Here is a 19165-nt window from a genome sequence, read left to right as displayed (position 1 = left end):
TGTGAACTTATTACACTAATAAACTCTAAGATTTCTTTATTCATTCTAATCTTACTAGTATTGCTTATATTACCTATGTGATAAAGTTTGTGGCACTAAGGCACTTTGTATAAATGCCATCCAGCAGCCACCTGGTAGGATCTGCATACTACCATCTATATGGTGCCTATAATTTATTCCCTGGCTTCCTTTTGTGTGCCATTGTCCGTTCTAGTTCCCATTGTTTTTCTATCATACATCATTGTATATTTCATGTAAATAAAGATATTATCCGTTATTTATTTTGGGCTACAGCTTATTGGTTTGTAGGTAGTTTTGCATTGAAACAGAAGAACTTCATCCATAAAATGGAAGTACAGTGCCAACAGTTGTTACCAGAGATTATAGGTGGTTGCTGCTGGTGAAGCATTACCCTGTTGTGTTAGTAAAGTACTGCGGTTAGCTCCTGAGATGGTTTAGTCCCTTAGGTGATGGAGAGATAATATTGTTTGGTGCCCAGCAGTAAGGAGTTGGTCTGTGCAAAACAGAGGCCAACAAAGGCAACAACTAGCTATGGAGCCCTTGAAATTATGAGCTGTCTGTCTGTATTTGTAGACGCTTCATGCAGCGACTAGGGTTCAGCTCCATGCAGCCCTGGTAACAGATAATCAGACTTGAGACTTTAAACCTCATGTTGACACTTGAACTCCCTAAAGATCATGAGGTGAGGAAAAGCTAAATATACTACTGCTTCACCTTTTCCTAGAGAGTTCTAAGATGCTAACTAGAGAGGATACTGTTCAAGGGCTTGCAAGTGACAGGTTAGGGATCCTTGCTGTAGACTTATTATGGTCATTGGTATTAGGCATGTTTTTGGGGTTCCCTTCCTCTTTTAGCTAGTTTAGCTAACTTTACCGGCTTTGTACATGTCCTTGCAGATATAGGTCTATTGAACTCACTCAACTTCTATGCTTTTATTTTCTATTTGTGTAAATGTACTAAAAAAAAAAAAATCTTAAAGTAAATCAGTCAGCTGCAATTCAGGTTAAAAACTGCATACAGGTCAGCTGTTAGGTCAGTAGTCAGAGATGCTTTCCCAAGCTCCTGCAGGCTGTAATGGCACTTTTACACGGAGCGATAATTCGCTCGATTTAAGGATTTTGAATTAACGATGTTTTTTTTATAACGATTAGCATTTAGACGGAACGATACATCGTACGGAAAATTCGCTATGCGATCGTTTAAGCCTATCTCACACATAGGTGAAATCGTTGACAGACTGTTTACACTGAACGATCTGCAAATTTTTTGCGAACGATCAACGATGACTTGTGAACATGTTGAAAGATCAAAATGAAGTATTGCTTGTCGTTTGATCGTTCGCTGCGTTTACACGTACGATTATCGTTCGAATTCGATCGTTATCGTGCAAATTCGAACGATAAATCGTTACGTGTAAAAGGACCATAACTCCTCTGTGCTACCCCTCCCACCCCTGTCCCTGCTTGATTAACAGTCAGATGAAAGCAGAGTGCCAGTCAGGGTCAGGTGTGGAAGTAGGAGCAATAAGGAGTTGCAGCCCTCTGCACTGTACAGTAGAAGTATGTGTCTTTGTTCTGAAACCACAGACAAAGTGAAATGAGTGGACCAGGAAGCGAGGATTCTCAGCAGCTTAGCCACAGACTTGCGGACCAATGCATGTAATAGAAACCTATTACAAACAAGCTTAGATTATAGGTGGGGATTGAACAAGGTTAAATTTTTATTATCCAGAGTTCCCCTTGAAATGCAGTCCATCACTTTGAACAGCTGAGCCTCTTAGGGTGGTATTACACGGAACGATTATCGTTCGAAAAATTAAGTCGTTCGGATTTGAACGATAATCGTTTCGTGTAATAGCAGGCAACGATTAAACGACCAACGAGAAATCGTTGATCGTTTAATAGGATCCTGACCTTTTTTTATCGTTTGATCGTTCGCACATCGTTCGGTGGAATAAGAATTCACAGCTGAAACGTACGCATTAGCGACGACTAAACGACCGCAAGAACGATCATAAATAACGATCATCGTTTTGTGTACTTGGGCGAATGATTTCGGGTCGTTTGCCTTAGCGGTCGTTTAAGATCGTTAATCGTTAGTCGTCGGAAAATTGCTTGGTGTAATAGTACCCTTAGTCATGAAGCAACGAGGCAATCTCCCCTCCGACTACTTATATGCCACAACATTTCAGGGTTTGTCATCTTTCTTTAATGAATGGTTTCATTGTTCAAGCATTCTAATATAAAACAGGGCTTAAAAGCTCCTTGAAGGGGCATGTGTCATAAGAAACTGGTAATCTTTGTATCAGTATGTGTGCAGAGATTACTGTCTGTTATGGAGACGGACCACCTACTCGACTCTCTAAGCTCAGAATGTGCCTAAATGAATTAAAAAAATTCTACTAAATCTTCTTTAAAACTGTGTATCAATCCATCAATTTTTTTTTTTTGCGCTATAACTTAAAGCTGGTAGACTGAACAAGATTTTAATAGTGACAGGTTCCCTTTAAGGCAGTTGCATTCAGAGACCCAGAGCTTTTAATCTGTCTGAGACAAAACAAATCACAGCACAGCTTTAAATGGTTTATTTAGCGTTAGGATGCAAGGGGCGACCAGATAGGTGAAAGAGGTGTGTTTTTCTGGGCACAGCGCCTTTCTACCGTATCTTTTTTTTTTTTTTTCTGTACCCCGGACACCTGCAGCTTGCTCTGCCCTTCATACAGTCGGATTTGGATGTTTTTGAGCTTCTCCCACCGTATGCAGCAACTGCAGATTCTCCAGTGTGGTTCTGATGTTTTTCAGGACCTGCCCTATAAGATCACACCCCGCGTATAAGATGACCCCCAACTTTTGAGAAGATTTTCATGGGTTAAAAAGTAGTCTTATACGCAGGAAAATACTGTACTTTTACTGTGATAGCTAGTTCCCTTTTGTACTTTTTTAGATTTCACAAGTGAGAACTTTTTATTTTTCAAACAGATTTGTTTCCCTTTTTATTCATGTTTTTGATGGCCTATTGTGTAAGCAGAGGCAGTGAGGTGGCGACGATATACTTGGCAAGGAAACAGGACAATAAACCAGGACTGTTAGGACTCTAGAACAGGCTGTATATGATTTCAGAGCGTGGTCACTAATGATCCTGACCTGGGGTTAATTGTGATGCTAGTACAGCTGCATTTAGAGGTGATAGTATTTTATACTTTCTCAAAATGTTATCACTTTTGTGAGCGTGCCTATCTCTCATTCTGTTACAGAAGTATGTGGGGAATAAAATATTTAATAAGATTCACTTTACTTTCTACAGCATATCAGTCCTAAAAGGATTTCCCTGTTTCTAAACTTTGTGAGACGGGGAATAATCTAGCCTTCCTAGTAACAGAACTTTTTTCCCTTCTCATCCCAGTGGTAGCCAGTTAGTGAAGCTGTCATTACAGATGAGTTTTCATAAATCAATACTGCTCTATAATTTCTACCATGCTGCTGCTGCTTATAGTTTGCTAGAAGTAGGGAAGGCAAATTTTCTGTTTGGTCCTGTCTATGGAAAAAATACTGGCAGCAAGTTTCCAAACACTCTGGAGCTGAGAAATGACACTACATGTCCACTTACATGTCCACAAATTTGCGGGCGTTACGGACTGGGAAGGAACGTAATGAATTTGTTCCCTGCCCGGCATGATGTGTCAATATCATACCGGCAGCAGAGAAACCCTTTGAATCACCACGGCTCTGTCACTACAGTGCCGAGGCGATTCACAGAGTTTCCCTGCTGCTGGCATAATATTGACATATCATGCCGGGCGGGGAACGAATCCATTACATTTTTCCATGTTCGTAATGCCTGCAAATTTGCGGACCTGTAAATGCCCCCTTAGAGATGGAGCCTCTAAAGGAGTAACCTGGTGAAAATTGCACAAAAAAAGCTACTCTTCTTGTACACACACAGGACAGCTTATGCCTGCCAGACCCTGTGAACCACTTTTGGCCTGGGAGCAACAGATCTCAGAATTTTGTACAGCACAGCCGCCCTCCTTGTCAACCAGCCGGCATGTGCACTCTGCTTATGAGTACAATCTTGTTCTAGGGATCAGTGGTGGTTTGACATATGAGATGGTTTGTTAAAGTGGTACTCTGACAGGTAAAAAAAAATAGGAAGCTTGCCTGTCTACCTAGTTCTAAAACCAACAAAAATCTATTTGTTTTGGAGGTCTTGGTTCAGTATTTCCTGTTTGTACTTACTGGTTGAGAAGTTGCTCAGTACCACAATTCCCAGAATGCATTGCATTCTCTCAGCCGTTCATCACATAATCTCCCACCCTGCCTACTCCTCTTTCACAGTACCCCTGCCAGTTCCTCGCTTAAAGCAGTAAGTTTTCAGCACCTGTGCTTTCTTTTCCTGCCTGCTCACTTGCCTGACAATGCTCAGCACAAGGCAGCGTGTTGTAAATACATTTCACTCTGCCTAAATGTCCCAATAAAGATATATCTGTATACAACGAGAAGATGGTGATGTAGGTTGGAGAGGCTGGTCAAAGATGTTAATGTAGACTGGAGAGCTGGTCAGAGATGGTGAAATCCCTCAGATGAGGTGTGGCTAGAGCTATGGTACTTAATCCACCCAGGCCTCCTGTAACATCAGAGGAAACAATATGTACAGAGAGAGGGCAGTGTCGGAGAGCTGAAAAAAAAAAATCCTTTTTTTTTTTTTAAATTATTTCTGTGTCCTATTTCCTGGCAGAGTGGAAGCACGTTAAATCAGCTAAAACCTGTACTATTTGTTGATTACACTATATTAGAAAGTTTTGTCTTGGGGTGATAGTTTTATTTAAATACAAGTTACTGGATACTAAAATACCCCTTTAAATAACAGTAATGCTGTAAATCTTGAAAACCCTAACTGACAATATTTTAATGAAATTGTGTGGATTTTCTAATTTGCTCTAGAAGAAGAAAACAATACCATATTAGAAGTCCGATATGCCGGATAAGTGAGTGCCCATCTGCTAGATTTGGCTCTCGCTTACAGAGCCGATTACACAGCTCGACTATCATGCAGCCCTTGCTTCATATAGTAAATAATAAAGCGTTAGGGTGGGTTCACATTGAGGAATTCTCGAGGAATTGAAGAAGAAAGTTTTCAAGCAGAATTAAAGCCTCATTGACTTCTATAGGATTCCTCTAGCGGAATCCGCCCAAAGAATTGACATGCCGATTCTTCAGGCGGAAAGCGCATCCGCGGCGGAATTTTCAGCGCGGAAATTCCTCTGTGTGAACAAATAAGCGGAAAGCCCATTAAAGCCAATGTACGTTCACAATGTTCATTCTTTACAGGCGGAATTCCGTGAAGATTCCGTGCGCATTTTGCAGCGGAATCCGCCTGAAAATCCGTGAGAATTCCTCAGTGTGAACTCACCCTTATACTTACCTGCCCACGCTCCCTGGTGTCCTGCTAGCTTTTCCCTGCTCACCACAGCCACTGCTGTAGCTTCTACACCAGTCCCTGAAGTGACAGGCTGCTCAACTTATCACTGACTGAGTCAGGACAGTGCCACAACCAGTGATTGGCTGGGACAGATGTAGAAGTTACAGCGACACGTTCGGTCAGTGGGAAACTGATAAGAAGACAGTGGCAAGAGTGGACATGTAAATATACATGTTTTATTATTTTCTATATACTTTCATCGGCCACTGACTGCGCACTTCCTATTACGCGGAGTGATGCATGGTTGGTAAAGCCAGCTATGTGACAGACAAACCAAATTATGTTGTTCGTCTCAATAATTGCCACAAAAGCAGCAGCCCTAACAGTGTTTATAACTTAATAGAAAAGTCTGTATACGGTTGGAGATGGATTGGCAGGTATTTGTGTTCTTGCATATACATTCCTAATAGCCATCCAGTGATTCCTTGATTCTTGCTTACAAATATGTGATGAGTATTCAAAAAGGGATTGTTTTGAAAAATTAATCAGTAAAGGATAAATACAGTACTATTGGAAATCTTATACTGTATTTTCAGTTTCATAATTTTATTTCAGATACGATAAAACATTTTAACCTTTTTAACGTTGTAAATGGATTATAAAAATTAGACTCTTGAGAAATTATGGCAATGTATTGGGCAATGGATGAACATTAGCCATTCTTGCTAAAATCACCACTGGTTGCTTCTACAAACCCTTTTTAGGATGAGTTCTTGGCACATCAGCACTTAACAAAGGTTGTTTTTTTCATATTGAGAATAGTAAGTACCGTACATTTCTACAACCTAGAACTGCTAATGGGGACCTAGTAATCCGATTCTTGTTGAAACCGTTTTTTAACAGCTGAAGTCTAAAGCTGTGCCAAAAAGTCCATTCTGGTTTTGGAAAGCATTTTTCCAGCATATTTTTGTATGTAAGTAATTGCAGTATTCATCAGCATGTCCTGACAGAGCCAGTCTAGGCTGAAAGATGTGTCTGCCCTGGAGGTGAGACTGTGAGACTGCTTGTACTGTGTTGCTATTCTTCATTAATCTCCCACCATTCTGCCAGTATGGAAGATCACTTGCAGAGCTAATCTTGCCCATAGCACCAGTACTAGGCTGAGTCCTAATTAAAATATACCTATTACCATGTCTGGCTCCATAAGTTCAATCTTAAAGGGGTATTCCACTTTCATTAAAATACTACTGCTTTCACTTTGCCAGCACTGTGGGCCCTTTATTGGCTTATCCTGATGGGGTACAGACACACTGCAACCTCAGTGGTTAGCTACAGCTGCCACTGAACTGGTGCGGGTAAATTGATTCTTGTAATGCTGTGTTTACACGGAACGATAATTCGGCCGATCGTACGATTAACGATTTCGAAGTAACAATTTTTTTTTTATAACGATCATCATTTAGACGGAACGCTATATCGTATGGAAAATTCGTTTTGCGATCGTTTAAGCCTATCTGGCACATAGGTAAAATCCAGTTAACGACTCTTTACACGGAACGATCTGCAATTTTGTTGCAAACGACTGTTTAAGAAAATGTTCTAAGATCAAAATGAACGATTTCTCGCTCGTCGTTCGATCGTTCGCTGCGTTTACACGTACGATTATCGTTCGAATACGATCGTTATCGTGCAAATTCGTACGATAATCATTCCGTGTAATCGCCTCATCTTCCCATCACTTTGACATAAAGGCTAGGCAATGTGGCCAAAAAATTACGTTTCCCTTTTTTTATAATGAAAGAATCCCAGCACTTGCTATTTCATTGCTCTTATGAATGATTATTGTATCAAGCTGTATGGGGATTTTTTTTTTGTTTTTTTTTAAAGAACGATGGATGATGACCTTTTGTCCCTTGTAGGCAATCTCCCTGTAAGTCCCCCTTTTTGTACTAATACTGTGTAGTGTCTATACGTGGGGCAGTTCACTGTTTGTATATACATTAGGACCATTCACAGTATATACACAGGGACAGCCCAAGTCTGCATATACATGCTGGTTGGTGGGGCAGTGTTTTGGAGTAGACTCTTTGTGCTGCTTTTGGCTTTGTGAGTCCAGAGCTCAGGCCGTGGAGGATGCTGGCGGCTGGCTTCTCCTACAGGACAGAGTATGGATTTTTTTAAATTTTTTTTATCAAATTTGTGATTTTCAAAAAAAATCTAATTGTGAGGCCCCCTAAGAGCAAATTATTTCAAATTAATTTGATTATTCACCCAGACCTACGTTGACATCTTATAGATGTACAGTATAGTTGTAAAGGCTGCCCGTGGTGAGACCATGCTGAGCTTGACCTCATATTAACCCTCCTGGCATTACAAATATGCTACAAAGTTGAAGATGCAGCCTGCCAGGGACTTGTTTACATGGTCTGTCTCGGAAGGGGGGGGGAGGGGCGGGGTGTTGGCTCAGAGCAGAGAACACAGCTCAGACACAGATTTCTTTGGTATCAACACAAAGCACCAGGTTCAGAACTACAGGAAGGAGACTGAATATGTAATAACAAGTATGGAATGAATTGTTAGTTTTGCCATGGGCAGCAAAATGTGAAAGGTTTTATGTTTCAGCGGAATACCCCTTTAATCTGAAATTGCTGCAAAGTCTGAATAGTTTATTCTGAATAAAATAGCTTTAGGGTTTGCTCTACTACTTTTTAGCCCCATTATGCGATCTGAAAGGTTGCTTAAAGTTTGGCAGACAGAGAACTTCTACATTAGTCTCAGAACTCCACATCCCTGTCTGGCTTTTTTAGGCAGCCTTTCACTGCTGAGTCGCTGCCAGGAGGATTAGAGAACAGTCCTAAGGGAAGCCAAGGAATTCCCCGTCCACTCGGAAGGGTGGAAGAAGAATTTAGGTTAGCAGACTCTGGAGGTTACCTTACTCTGGATACTTACCTCTGGAAATAAGGGACGCTTATTAGTCTGGATCTTAGGGGTTTAGTCTTTTATTATTTGTTTTCTGGCCTCCAGTAGAACTTTAGGTGCACAGTTTTGTGATTGACACTTCTCGTATGCTGACCGTATAATTATATGATACTGTTTAATGCTAGGACGGCGTTGCATCACCCTCTAAAATCGTAGCATTACTGCAGCTTATGGATTCCCTTAAGGTAATAAAGTCACAAAGTCAATAATGTTATCTTGCTTCTATTCCCCCCCCCCCCTCATGGTGGCCTTATTATTATTATTTTTTCCCAAAAGGAAAGTTGTGGCATGAGTTGCAGATATGCCAGTTTTACCATTGAAGTGTCATTTGTTTCCATGAAGTCCTAGTGTATGGGGATTCTTATAAAAATGAGGATTTACCAGCAGCATATCATTTCATATCATTTAGCAGCATATCATTCCTGCTTGTACTGAATTGCACATTGTAACTAACGCAGCGTCATTTCTTGTCATATCACCTCTGTCACTTTGAGCCTTAACCTGGCATACTAAAAGCATATTGTTAAAAAAAAAGTTTTCACTTTATAGGAAAGTGGTGTCTGATGGGCACAGTTGTCTTGTCAAATGGACTGACACTGCCAACATCTTTTCTGTCACGACTGGATTCTAAACAGAGTCTCACCAGTGTTAAAGAGTCCACAAAAATATGAAAATGTACTCCCTCTGATCCCAGCAAATGAAGGAACAATGTGAAATTACACAGAACGATTAGTGAACTAATGCAGAATTACACAGAACGATTAGCAATTATTTTGGCGTCAACACCAAATGAACAAATTCTTACTGGTCGTTTGATCGTTGTTTGCATTTACACGCAACGAGTATCATTTTAAGTTCAAACAATATAATGATTTGCATAATAATCGTCCCGTGTAATAGGGTAATTTGTCTGTACGAATGGATACTATCCACCTTAAGTGCAACAGTTTATTTGCTTCGTACAACACATTTATACATGGTTCTTATAGAGATCACATTGTTACAGTAAATCTGTGACAGTTCACGTTGTGAATTATTGATGCAGTATGTGATCATCCATTATCATTATGATAAGTATTTTCCTGGCAGATCTCCCATCTTCCCACTTCCATTAAATACCCCATGACAATTTTGGCTTTATTTTTGCTGTCCTGGGAATTTCCCTGGGATAATTAATAGTACCCAAGACTTGATGTTATTTTTAAAGGCTTGGCATATAGATGACATCTTTACTGTGTTGCCATAGAAACAACATTGTTCTGGATTTTTTTTTTTAGTAGTAAGATGGAGGCAGGACTGTTGATGGTAGTTGACATGGTTACTATGGATACCATGGCATTAGAATGTACTTGGCAGTTTAGTGCAATACGTGTGTGGTCGGTTTCATTTAATAAAATGTGTAAGCATCATTAAGATTCCTTTAAATTAGAGATGATTTTTTGCTACTATTGCCCATGACTGTAATAGATACAATAGTCTGTGAATTTTAGGTAAACTATATTTATCAGTATGTTGGCTTTTCAGAAGTGTTGGAAAATATTTCTGGTACAATCTTAAGCTGGAGGTAAATTGCATAAACCTTCTCCACTGCTTCAAAATGCAAGAAATATAGGCATAATAATGCATCAGACCTGAGCTGAAATCAGTGTGTCAGCGACAATCATGAAATCTACATTTCTTAGGTTTTAGGTCTTAGCAAACATTGTACCATGCATTCAGAAAGTCCTCAGTACACCATAATAAAAATGTGAATATTTTAGAAATTTGTGCAGGTGTATTTATTAGAAAAGTAAGACTAAGGTTTGCTATGCTATATGCTATTTCCTTTGCTATGACACGTGATTCAGCTGTGGAGGCCTCCCACTTCTTAGTCAGTTGAGTAGTTGGGTATTCCTCTGACCAGGCAGGAGCTCACAATATCATAATTTATGATGTAGTGCATCTCATTCACAGGAATGTTTTCAATCCCTGAAATACTGCCAGCATTCATTGGGCTTTAGAACGAGGCCAGGACCTAACACGATTTAAAAAAAGTAAAAGGTATTGAATGCACTGTATGATAAAATTGTAAAATAGAAGCATATACAGTTACAAAGAATATAGCATGGGGAGCTTTAAAGGGGTTATCCAGTGCTACAAAAACATGACCACTTTCTTCTAGAGACAGCCCCACTCTTGTCTCCAGCTTGGGCAGGGTTTTGCTGCTTAGTTCCATTGAAGTGAATGGAGCTTAATTGCAAACTGCACCTGAACTGGAGACAAGAGTAGTGTTGTCTCTGAAAGAAAGTGGCCATGTTTTTGTAGCACTGGATAACCCCTTTAACCCTTAGGGGACACAGCCAGTTTTCATTTTTGCGTTTTCGTTTTTCCCTCCTCGTGTATATAAGGCCATAGCGCCTGCATTTTTCCACCTAGAGACCCAAATGAGCCCTTATTTTTTGCGCAACTAATTGTACTTTGCTATGGCAGATGTAATTTTTGCCTAAAATGTGCCGGGAAACCAGAAAAAAATTATATGTGTGGTGAAATTGAAAAAAAAAATGTTTTTTTTTTTTTTTTATTGGGGGGGGGGGGGTTGTTTTTACTATGTTCGCCCTGGGGTAAAACTGACTCGTTATATATGTTCCTTAAGTTGTTACGATTACAACGATATGTAACATGTATAACTTTTTATTTGATTTGATGGCTTGTAAAAAATTAAAACCTTTTAAAGAAAATATATGTTCCTTAAAATCGCTCCATTCCCAGGCTTATAGCGCTTTTATCCTTTGGTCTATGGGTCTGTGTGAGGTGTCATTTTTTGCGCCATGATGTGATCTTTCTATCGGTACCTTGATTGCGCATATATGACTTTTTGATTGCTTTTTATTACAATTATTCTGGATTTGATGCGACCAAAATGCGCAATTTTGCACTTTGGGATTTTTTTGCGCTGACGCCGTTTACCGTGTGAGATCAGGAATGTGATTAATAGTTCGGGCGATTACGCACGCGGCGATAGCAAACATGTTTGTTTATTAATTAATTTATTTATTTTTATTTATAAAATGGGGAAAGGGGGGTGATTCAGACTTTTATTAGGGGAGGGGATTTTGTGTTATTAAAAATACATTTTTCTTTTACTTTACACATATACTAGAAGCCCCCCTGGGGGACTTCTAGTATATGCACTCTGATCTCTCATAGAGATCCATGCAGTATAGTTATACTGCATGAATCCATGAGATCGGTGTTCTATTACTTTTGGCTGCTGCAGCCAAAAGCAATAGAATGCCGAGCCGGGGTCAGCGCCATTACGGAGCAGACCCCGGCCCGGGATGGATGCGGGGATCGCCCCCCCCCGCAATCGCGCCGCAGGGGGGCGATCCCCCCACTAGACCACCAGGGATGCATATCAGCAAGTATTTAGAAGCAGCTGTCAACTTTGACAGCTGATTCTAAGTACTTAATTAGCGGGCACGGCGATCGGACCGTGGCCGCTAATAGCCGCGATCCCGGGCTACATGCGGCACCCGGGATCGCGGCAGTGCAGAGGGGCCCCCCTCTGAACTCCCATAGCGGCACGAGGACGTTCAATAACGTCCTGGTGCAGCTATGGGTTAAGCATGAGTGAATGAATGAAAATCCCCAAAGGGAAGATACAGCATGGTGACAATGCACCATTGATGGAGGTGGCAGCATTCCCCATGTTGAGATCCAACCACCTATTGAAAGTATATTCAACACTTTAAAGTCCCTTAGTATTTTAATGGTGTATTCCTGCCCCAGGCATTTTTAAAGGGGGCCAGGGTGTTATAAAAATGCAACCAAAGATGACAGCTGCTTAAGGGTTCTATTACACAAAAAAGTAATTGTTTTGTGTAATAGCTCATGGTGAAAGGTAACAATCATCCGACATGCATGATGTCGGCTGTTAGTTGACTTTTGGCATGTTCTATAATTCCGACAATGATAGTGGTCTGCCGCCTGACACACCATGTAATAGCCGCTCTCTTCTGTGGGCCCCCGGACAATCTAAATTTCGTCCAGGCAGCCCCTCCACCGGGTGATGTCTGTGTGTAAAAGCACAGATGGTGATCAGGAAGTAAGCGCTTCAACGCTCGCTTTCTCCTGTAAATCACTTAGTCTAATAGTCTAAAAGTTCCATGTACATGTACTTGTACATTTATGCAGCCTTGGAATGTCTATTTAATTTCACTTCTTGGAATTAATTGAAGTTCTTTGCTTGAACTGACCTTGTATATATTGCGCATATCACGTTGTGTACTAACCTACATTTGTAGGTCAGCCATTGACATTGCCAGTGTACTAATGGGAATACATATTTCAAATTGGACCACATGCTTGTTAAGCAAGGGATTTATAAATTCTTGTACAATGGGGATATGTTTAGTGAGAGATCAACATTTTTATACACAGGAGCATTCTTACCGTAGCAATAAAAGAGGGTTTTTGATCTTCAAAAAATGTGCTTATGGTTCACATGTAATAAGATGTAAAGTATAGTGACATACTGCGTGCATGAGAAATGTCTCTAAGTCATTGTCACCTTTTAAAGCGTAACTGTCATTTCAGGGCCATTTTTTTAAAAACATTAAATATCAACAGTTCAAGCGATTTTAAGAAACTGTAATAGGTTTTATAAACCAAAAGAGTTTCCTTCTGGACTGAAAAAGCAATCTCCCAGCCTCCCCCCTCACTGCAGAAGAAGCAGGATTTCTGTCTCCATTATGTGGCTATGGAGAGGGGAGGGGCTGTTAGGAGTTACTGAGCACGGAGCAGTCCTGCAAAGCACAACACCCTGCAATCTTCTCTCAGTAAGTTCATAGATAAGCACTGACCTTTCTGACCCCAGAATCCTGCGGTTTAGGTGCCCAGACAGTTTACAAACAGCTGACTTTCATGTCACCTCTTCCTGCTCCCTCATCTCCCTCGGCCCCTCCCCCCTCCATAAGGATAGAATGGAGAGAGCAGAGCCTGTCTTCACTGGCTTCTCTGTAATGAAGACGTGTTTGCCTGATAATGCACAGATAAGAAGTCAGGGGGGAGGCTGGGAGATTGCTTCTTGAGTACAGAAGGAGGCTTTTTTGGCTATTAAAACCTATTACAGAGTTTCTTAAAATCGCTTATACTACTGATTTCTGCAATAAAAAATATGACAGTTACGCTTTAAGTAATGTATCCAGTGATTTTTATGTGGCCTGGCCACGTGATTGGTCAAGCCTTGTGCTGATCAGTGAGATTGGTCCTTGTTATTGGCAGCCCATTGATCTGTGTGATAGGGCTCTTACACCTTCTATTAGTATGGCATATAGTTGACTGTAAGTAGCAAGAGGGGGAGGAATCATGGGAACTTATATCCTGGCAGCATTAAAATAAAGTGCAGAACAGAGCTGTAAAAGAAAATGAAAATAGTTGTGTGTGCACTATGGTGGAATTAACTGGTGAGCATACAAACTTTTCTGAATTCATTCTGTTAGCAAACTTACTCCTTAAAACATACAGTGAGGTTCTGATTGCTTCCAGTTAGAATTGGCAAGACAGATCTGGATTTGTCTTGTGGAAAATCCAGTTACCACTGAATTATTAGTGACTTTCATCACAACAAAGCAAACAGTGACATTCAGTTTTACCCAGAGTTTACTTATAAGAAGATGCCAATGGCTTACCTAGCAACTTGGAATATGGTTGGTTTGATTACCATATTGTTCCCAACCTGCATTGCAGTTTTTTGACATTATGCAGATATGTGGAATATGGCTAGAAAATGTTTTCGTTAAAGCCATACTGCAGTTATATGCTCTGTTTACACTATAGCACCTATGTTCTCTTGTGGGGCTAAGCAGTATAGCAGGTTTCACTACTTGTACGTTAGGCTTAATTAAAGCCCCTCCCTTATACACTCCACCGGATTTACTAATGCTGCGTTTACACGGAATGATTATCCTGCAAATTTGCACGATAGCGATTGAATTCAAACGATAATCGTACGTGTAAACGCAGCGAACGATCAAGCAACGAGTGAAAAATCGATCTTTGAACATGTTCTCAAATTGTCGTTGGTCGTTTTGCAAAAAATTCGCAGATTTGTTCCGTGTAAACAGTTGTTCACCGATTTAACCTATGTGTGAGAGAGGCTTAAGCGATCGCAAAATGATTTTTCCGTACGATATATTGTTCCATCTAAACGCTGATCGTTCTAAAAAAAAAATTACTTCGAAATCGTTACTTCAAAATCGTTAATTGTACGATCGGGGGAATAATCGCTCTGTGTAAACGCAGCATTAGAGGCGCTCTGTGTAAACGCAGCATTAGAGGCGCATGTTTGAAGGCATAAACCTTGATAAATAGGGCGCAGGAGGAGGCCAGCTTTCTCCTCACACCGCCATGCCTTCCCACCCATTAGGCAAGCGTGGCTTACGTAGGGCAGTGCTTCTCAATTCCAGTTCTTAGGCCTCACCAACAGGTCATGTTTTGAGGATTTCCTTAGTATTTCACAGGTGATGTAATTATACTTGGTGCATCAGGTATTATCACAGGTGATCTTTGTATGGGATATCCTCAAAACATGACCTGTTGGTGAGGCCTGAGGACTGGAATTGAGAAGCACTGACGTAGGGGGAAAGGTGCAGAAGTTGGTGCACAAATTTGTGCCTTTTCCCTGGCCTAAGGGTGGGTTCATACTGAGGAATTATCGTGGATAATATCTGCGGAATTCCACTGTCTGTCCGCGCGCCTTTCCGCCGGCTCCATAGACACCATTCTATGGACCGGCGTATTCCGCTATCCGCTGAAAGAAGTGACATGACATACCTTGCTCTTCCTAAACCTGTAAGTTTTACAGTGATGGCTAAATGTATTTACCAGGGTCTCAGGAAAACGAAGGGCCCTTTTACATGATATGTGAGATCTGCATTCACTTGCAGTGCCATTACAAGGCATGATTGATTGTGTGGCCAGGCTATTAGAGGGGTTATCCAGGAAAAGAAAAACATGCCTGCTTTCTTTCAGAAACAGTAAGACCCTTGTCTCCAGTTTGGTGGTGGTTTTTCTGCTGTGTTCCATTGAAGTGAATGGAGCTTAAATGCAATATGACACAAAACCTGGGGACAGGGGTGGTGCTGTGTTGGGAAGAAAGTAAAAGCACATACCTACTGTCTGCACTAACTGTCACAAAGACTTCAGATTGTGCCATTGCGATGTTACCATCAGTGCTTTATTAACCATTATCACAAGTTGTTGTGTGTAGGAGGGCTTCTCCCTCTACTTCTCCTTTTTTCTAGAATCAGTTCCTTTTTTTAACAAAGAAACTAGAGATGAGCAAATTGCTCATCTAAACAAAGCAAATTTCTTCTTTTGACCCTCTGCCTTTCAGCGTTGCTCTGCTCCCTGCTGCTCTCCCCGGGGTGCCAGAGAAAAGCCGGATCCAATCCTGGGAATCTGGGAGAAGTTTCCCAGGATTGGATCCAGCTTTTCCCTGGCACCCTGGCTGGAGTGGCAGGGAACAGAGCACCGCTGAGAGGCTATCGATTTTATGAGCGGATCACTGATTAGAAGAAGCACTTTGCTCAGTTTAGATGAGCGATTCACTCATCTCCAAAAGGAACATATGAAAATGGTTGCATCCAAACTGGCTTTACAGCACATTAGGATAGCTGCTATCCTGTATGTCTTTAGAGCAGTTTAGTCTTTCAATAGCCTCTTAGATTTTGTGTTTGTGTTGTGTAGATTTGAAAAGAGGAGAAATCTCAGTCATTCCTTTTTATGACCTGTTCTTTGTTTATAATCTGTTCCTGACTTTGGTTGCAAAAATCTGTTCAATATTTGTTGGTGTAATAGGGCCCTTACAGTCAAACCTCAGAATTGTAGAGAGACCTATTTATCAGCAGTTTTTACCTATAATAAGGCACTAACTAAAGTTATGAAAGTTCAGTATTCGTAAAGTAGACAATCTTGTGTTTAGTATTCATCACCCACAGACCTAGCAGCAGCTAGTCTGCAAAGCTATTGTTCAGGATATTAAATCTAGCCCTATCAGAGTGCTCAGGGACCAGAGTTTATATCTTTCTTTTATTAACTTCATAGTTATGTATCTCTTCTGTCTTTAGAAATCTCATTTGCAGCTTCCTTTTCTCTTGTATACGGCATAATAAATTTGGGCTAGCTTTGTTACAATCTAATACAATGAGAGTGAGGGCCCTCACATGGTGCTCTGTTAATGCACTCTAATAACAGAAGCCTAATGTCCTTTAAGTGACTGATGGAAGTAGCATTGAAAATAAGGGATGGGGGATCACAATATCCTGGGAGCTTTTTATGCTTCAGTTACCTGTCAACAGATTACATGGTGAGGAGCTCCAAAAATCTATATTACCTTCCCTGGTGCAGATTTACATTATGGTACTTCCCTAACAATCCACTTTTCCATGCACTTTGAAATGATACATCTTTTTTTTATGTTACTGTTAGGTTCATATCAGAATCGAGTCTTTAGAGCAGAGATGGAGAATCTTCAGCTCTCTAGATGTTGCAAAGCAACAATTCCCATCCTGCTTGGACATAGGGCTGGGTGATATAGCTACAAACTAAAATCATATTTATTATTATTCTCGACTCAAATCGTGTGTGTGTGTGTGTTTTCTAATGGGTGTAGTAGTAGAGGCATAGTGGATGAGGGGTGTAGTAATAGTAGAGGTATAGTAGATGAGGGGGGGGGGGGGTTGTAGATAAGGGGAGTAGCAGTAGTGGGAATAGTAGTTGTAGTGATATACATGAACATTTGCGTGTGTGATGCCAATACTGATACATCCCTGTACACATCACAGGACCTCCAAAACGGCAATCATTATGTGCTGGTGTATCATATATTTAGTCATGAGCCAGAAACCTCCTCACAATCTGTAGTTACTATAGATGAAATGAGGTAACAGCAAAGCACCAGAAAATACAGTATATCCTCTATATGATGATAGAGTGGTGTGTACTGCTACTGTGTATATAGAATATTAGCATACAGTATATCCACTATATCAGTGATTTTCAATCTGTGTGCCGTGGCACACTAGTGTGCCGCGACACATGGTTGGGTGTGCCGCGGGGAAAGTTCTCCAAACTATGGTGCCCCTGTGAAACAGGAGAAAACAATGGGGGAGAGAAACCTGGGGATGGAGGAGAAACAGGGGAGAGAAGCAGGGTGGAGAGAAACATGGGGGTGGGGGAGAGAAGCAGGGGAAAGAAGTTTGGTGGAGAGAAGCAGGGGGGAGAGAAGCACAGGAGAGAAGCATGGGGGAGAACGTATGATGGAGAGAAGCAGGGGGGAGAAGTATGGTGGAGAGAAGCACAGGAGAGAAGTAGGGGGGAGAAGTATGGTGGAGAGAAGCACAGGAGAGAAGTAGGGGGGAGAAGTATGGTGGAGAGAAGCACAGGGGGGAGAAGAAAACAGGCCCAGGTTTAAATACATTTAGAATCTATATTATTAACTATATGTATAATATGTACTGTTGTAGTGTCATTTTGTGCCATTTTGGTTGGTGGTGTGCCCCGGGATTTTTTAAGTATAAAAAGTGTGCCGCGGCTCAAAAAAGGTTGAAAATCACTGCTCTATATGATAAGATGTTTATACAGTATATATAGAATAGCAGTATACATATAGGATAGCACTATACAGTATGTCCTCTATAAGTTGATGACAGAATGGTATATACAGGACAGCAGTATACAGTATTCTCTTTATTATGATGTCAGGATGATATATACAGTACAGGTAGGAGTACTAGTTGTTGTAGTAGGAGTAGTAGTGACAGTTACTTGGTGGTGAGGGAGGGGTGGGGCACAGTGCCGGGTCCTCACCCGCTCTCCAGTAATGGTGCTCTGGGACTCTACTGCCCTGGGGGCTCTTCGGGCCTTGCTGCTGCTCCTTCAGGATCTCCTGGGTGCAGACGCAGCAGCGCTTGCAACTCTGGGCCTGATCACACTCCATGTCTGAACTGAAGGCTTCCGGTAACCGTACCACCCAGGCTAACCACCCACCCAGAGACTCCCCCTGCTGGTCAATTTTCAGAAAAAAAGTGCATTTCTGAACTCTCGTGTGAAAATGAGTCTTGTTATTTCTTTAACTGCCTTTTTTTCCTCGCCAGCAGTAGTAACTCAGTGGCCTCCTTATATAATGTACAACAATGCATTAACTAAGAGTAATATTTGCATGGCATTCTCCTAAATTACATTTATCAGGAAATCCTCTCTTGTAATAAATAAATATATATATATATATATATATATATATATATATATATATATATATATATATATGCCGCATTAGTTTTAGAATATGCGTATATATTTTTTCCTCATAAATACACTTTTTTTTTCTATTATAGGATTTAAGTGCCCAGTCTGCTCAAAATTCATTCCCACAGATGAAATGGATTTGCACCTTGTGATGTGCTTAACAAAACCAAGAATAACCTATAACGGTAAGTACTTCTAGTTTGTCCTTTTAAATGAAGCTCAACATTAATATAGGTTCAGAAGACTATGTCACCAAATAATGGTACCACCTCTGGTCCAAATATGCTTCCTGTTGATTAAAAGGGTTTGCCGATATAAACTTACTTGACATGTATGATATTGCGAAAGGTCCAACCTCCGTGTCCCCAGGAGAGAGACTATTACAGCACTCGTCTCTTTCCAGTGGCTTCATAAAGAATGAATGGAGCTGTGGTACATGTGACAACCCCTGCGGCTTCAT

The 19165-nt window shown here is 40.9% G+C and overlaps 1 protein-coding gene across 2 annotated transcripts in view; it reads left to right on the top strand.

Moving 5' to 3' along the window:
- The window catches only part of ZNRF2 (zinc and ring finger 2), a 116956-nt gene that overhangs the window by 60483 nt on the left and 37308 nt on the right, over positions 1-19165 (top strand). For both annotated transcript variants that reach the window (XM_069958313.1, XM_069958312.1), the window contains exon 2: positions 18795-18890. In XM_069958313.1, the coding sequence (XP_069814414.1) occupies positions 18795-18890 (96 nt within the window). The remainder of the gene's footprint in view (positions 1-18794; positions 18891-19165) is intronic.

This window comes from Dendropsophus ebraccatus, chromosome 2 (genome assembly GCF_027789765.1).
Source record: "Dendropsophus ebraccatus isolate aDenEbr1 chromosome 2, aDenEbr1.pat, whole genome shotgun sequence".
NCBI classification, from domain to species: domain Eukaryota; kingdom Metazoa; phylum Chordata; class Amphibia; order Anura; family Hylidae; genus Dendropsophus; species Dendropsophus ebraccatus.
The sequence above is the reverse complement of the archived record's forward strand: the minus strand, read 5'-3'. Positions and strand labels throughout refer to the sequence as shown.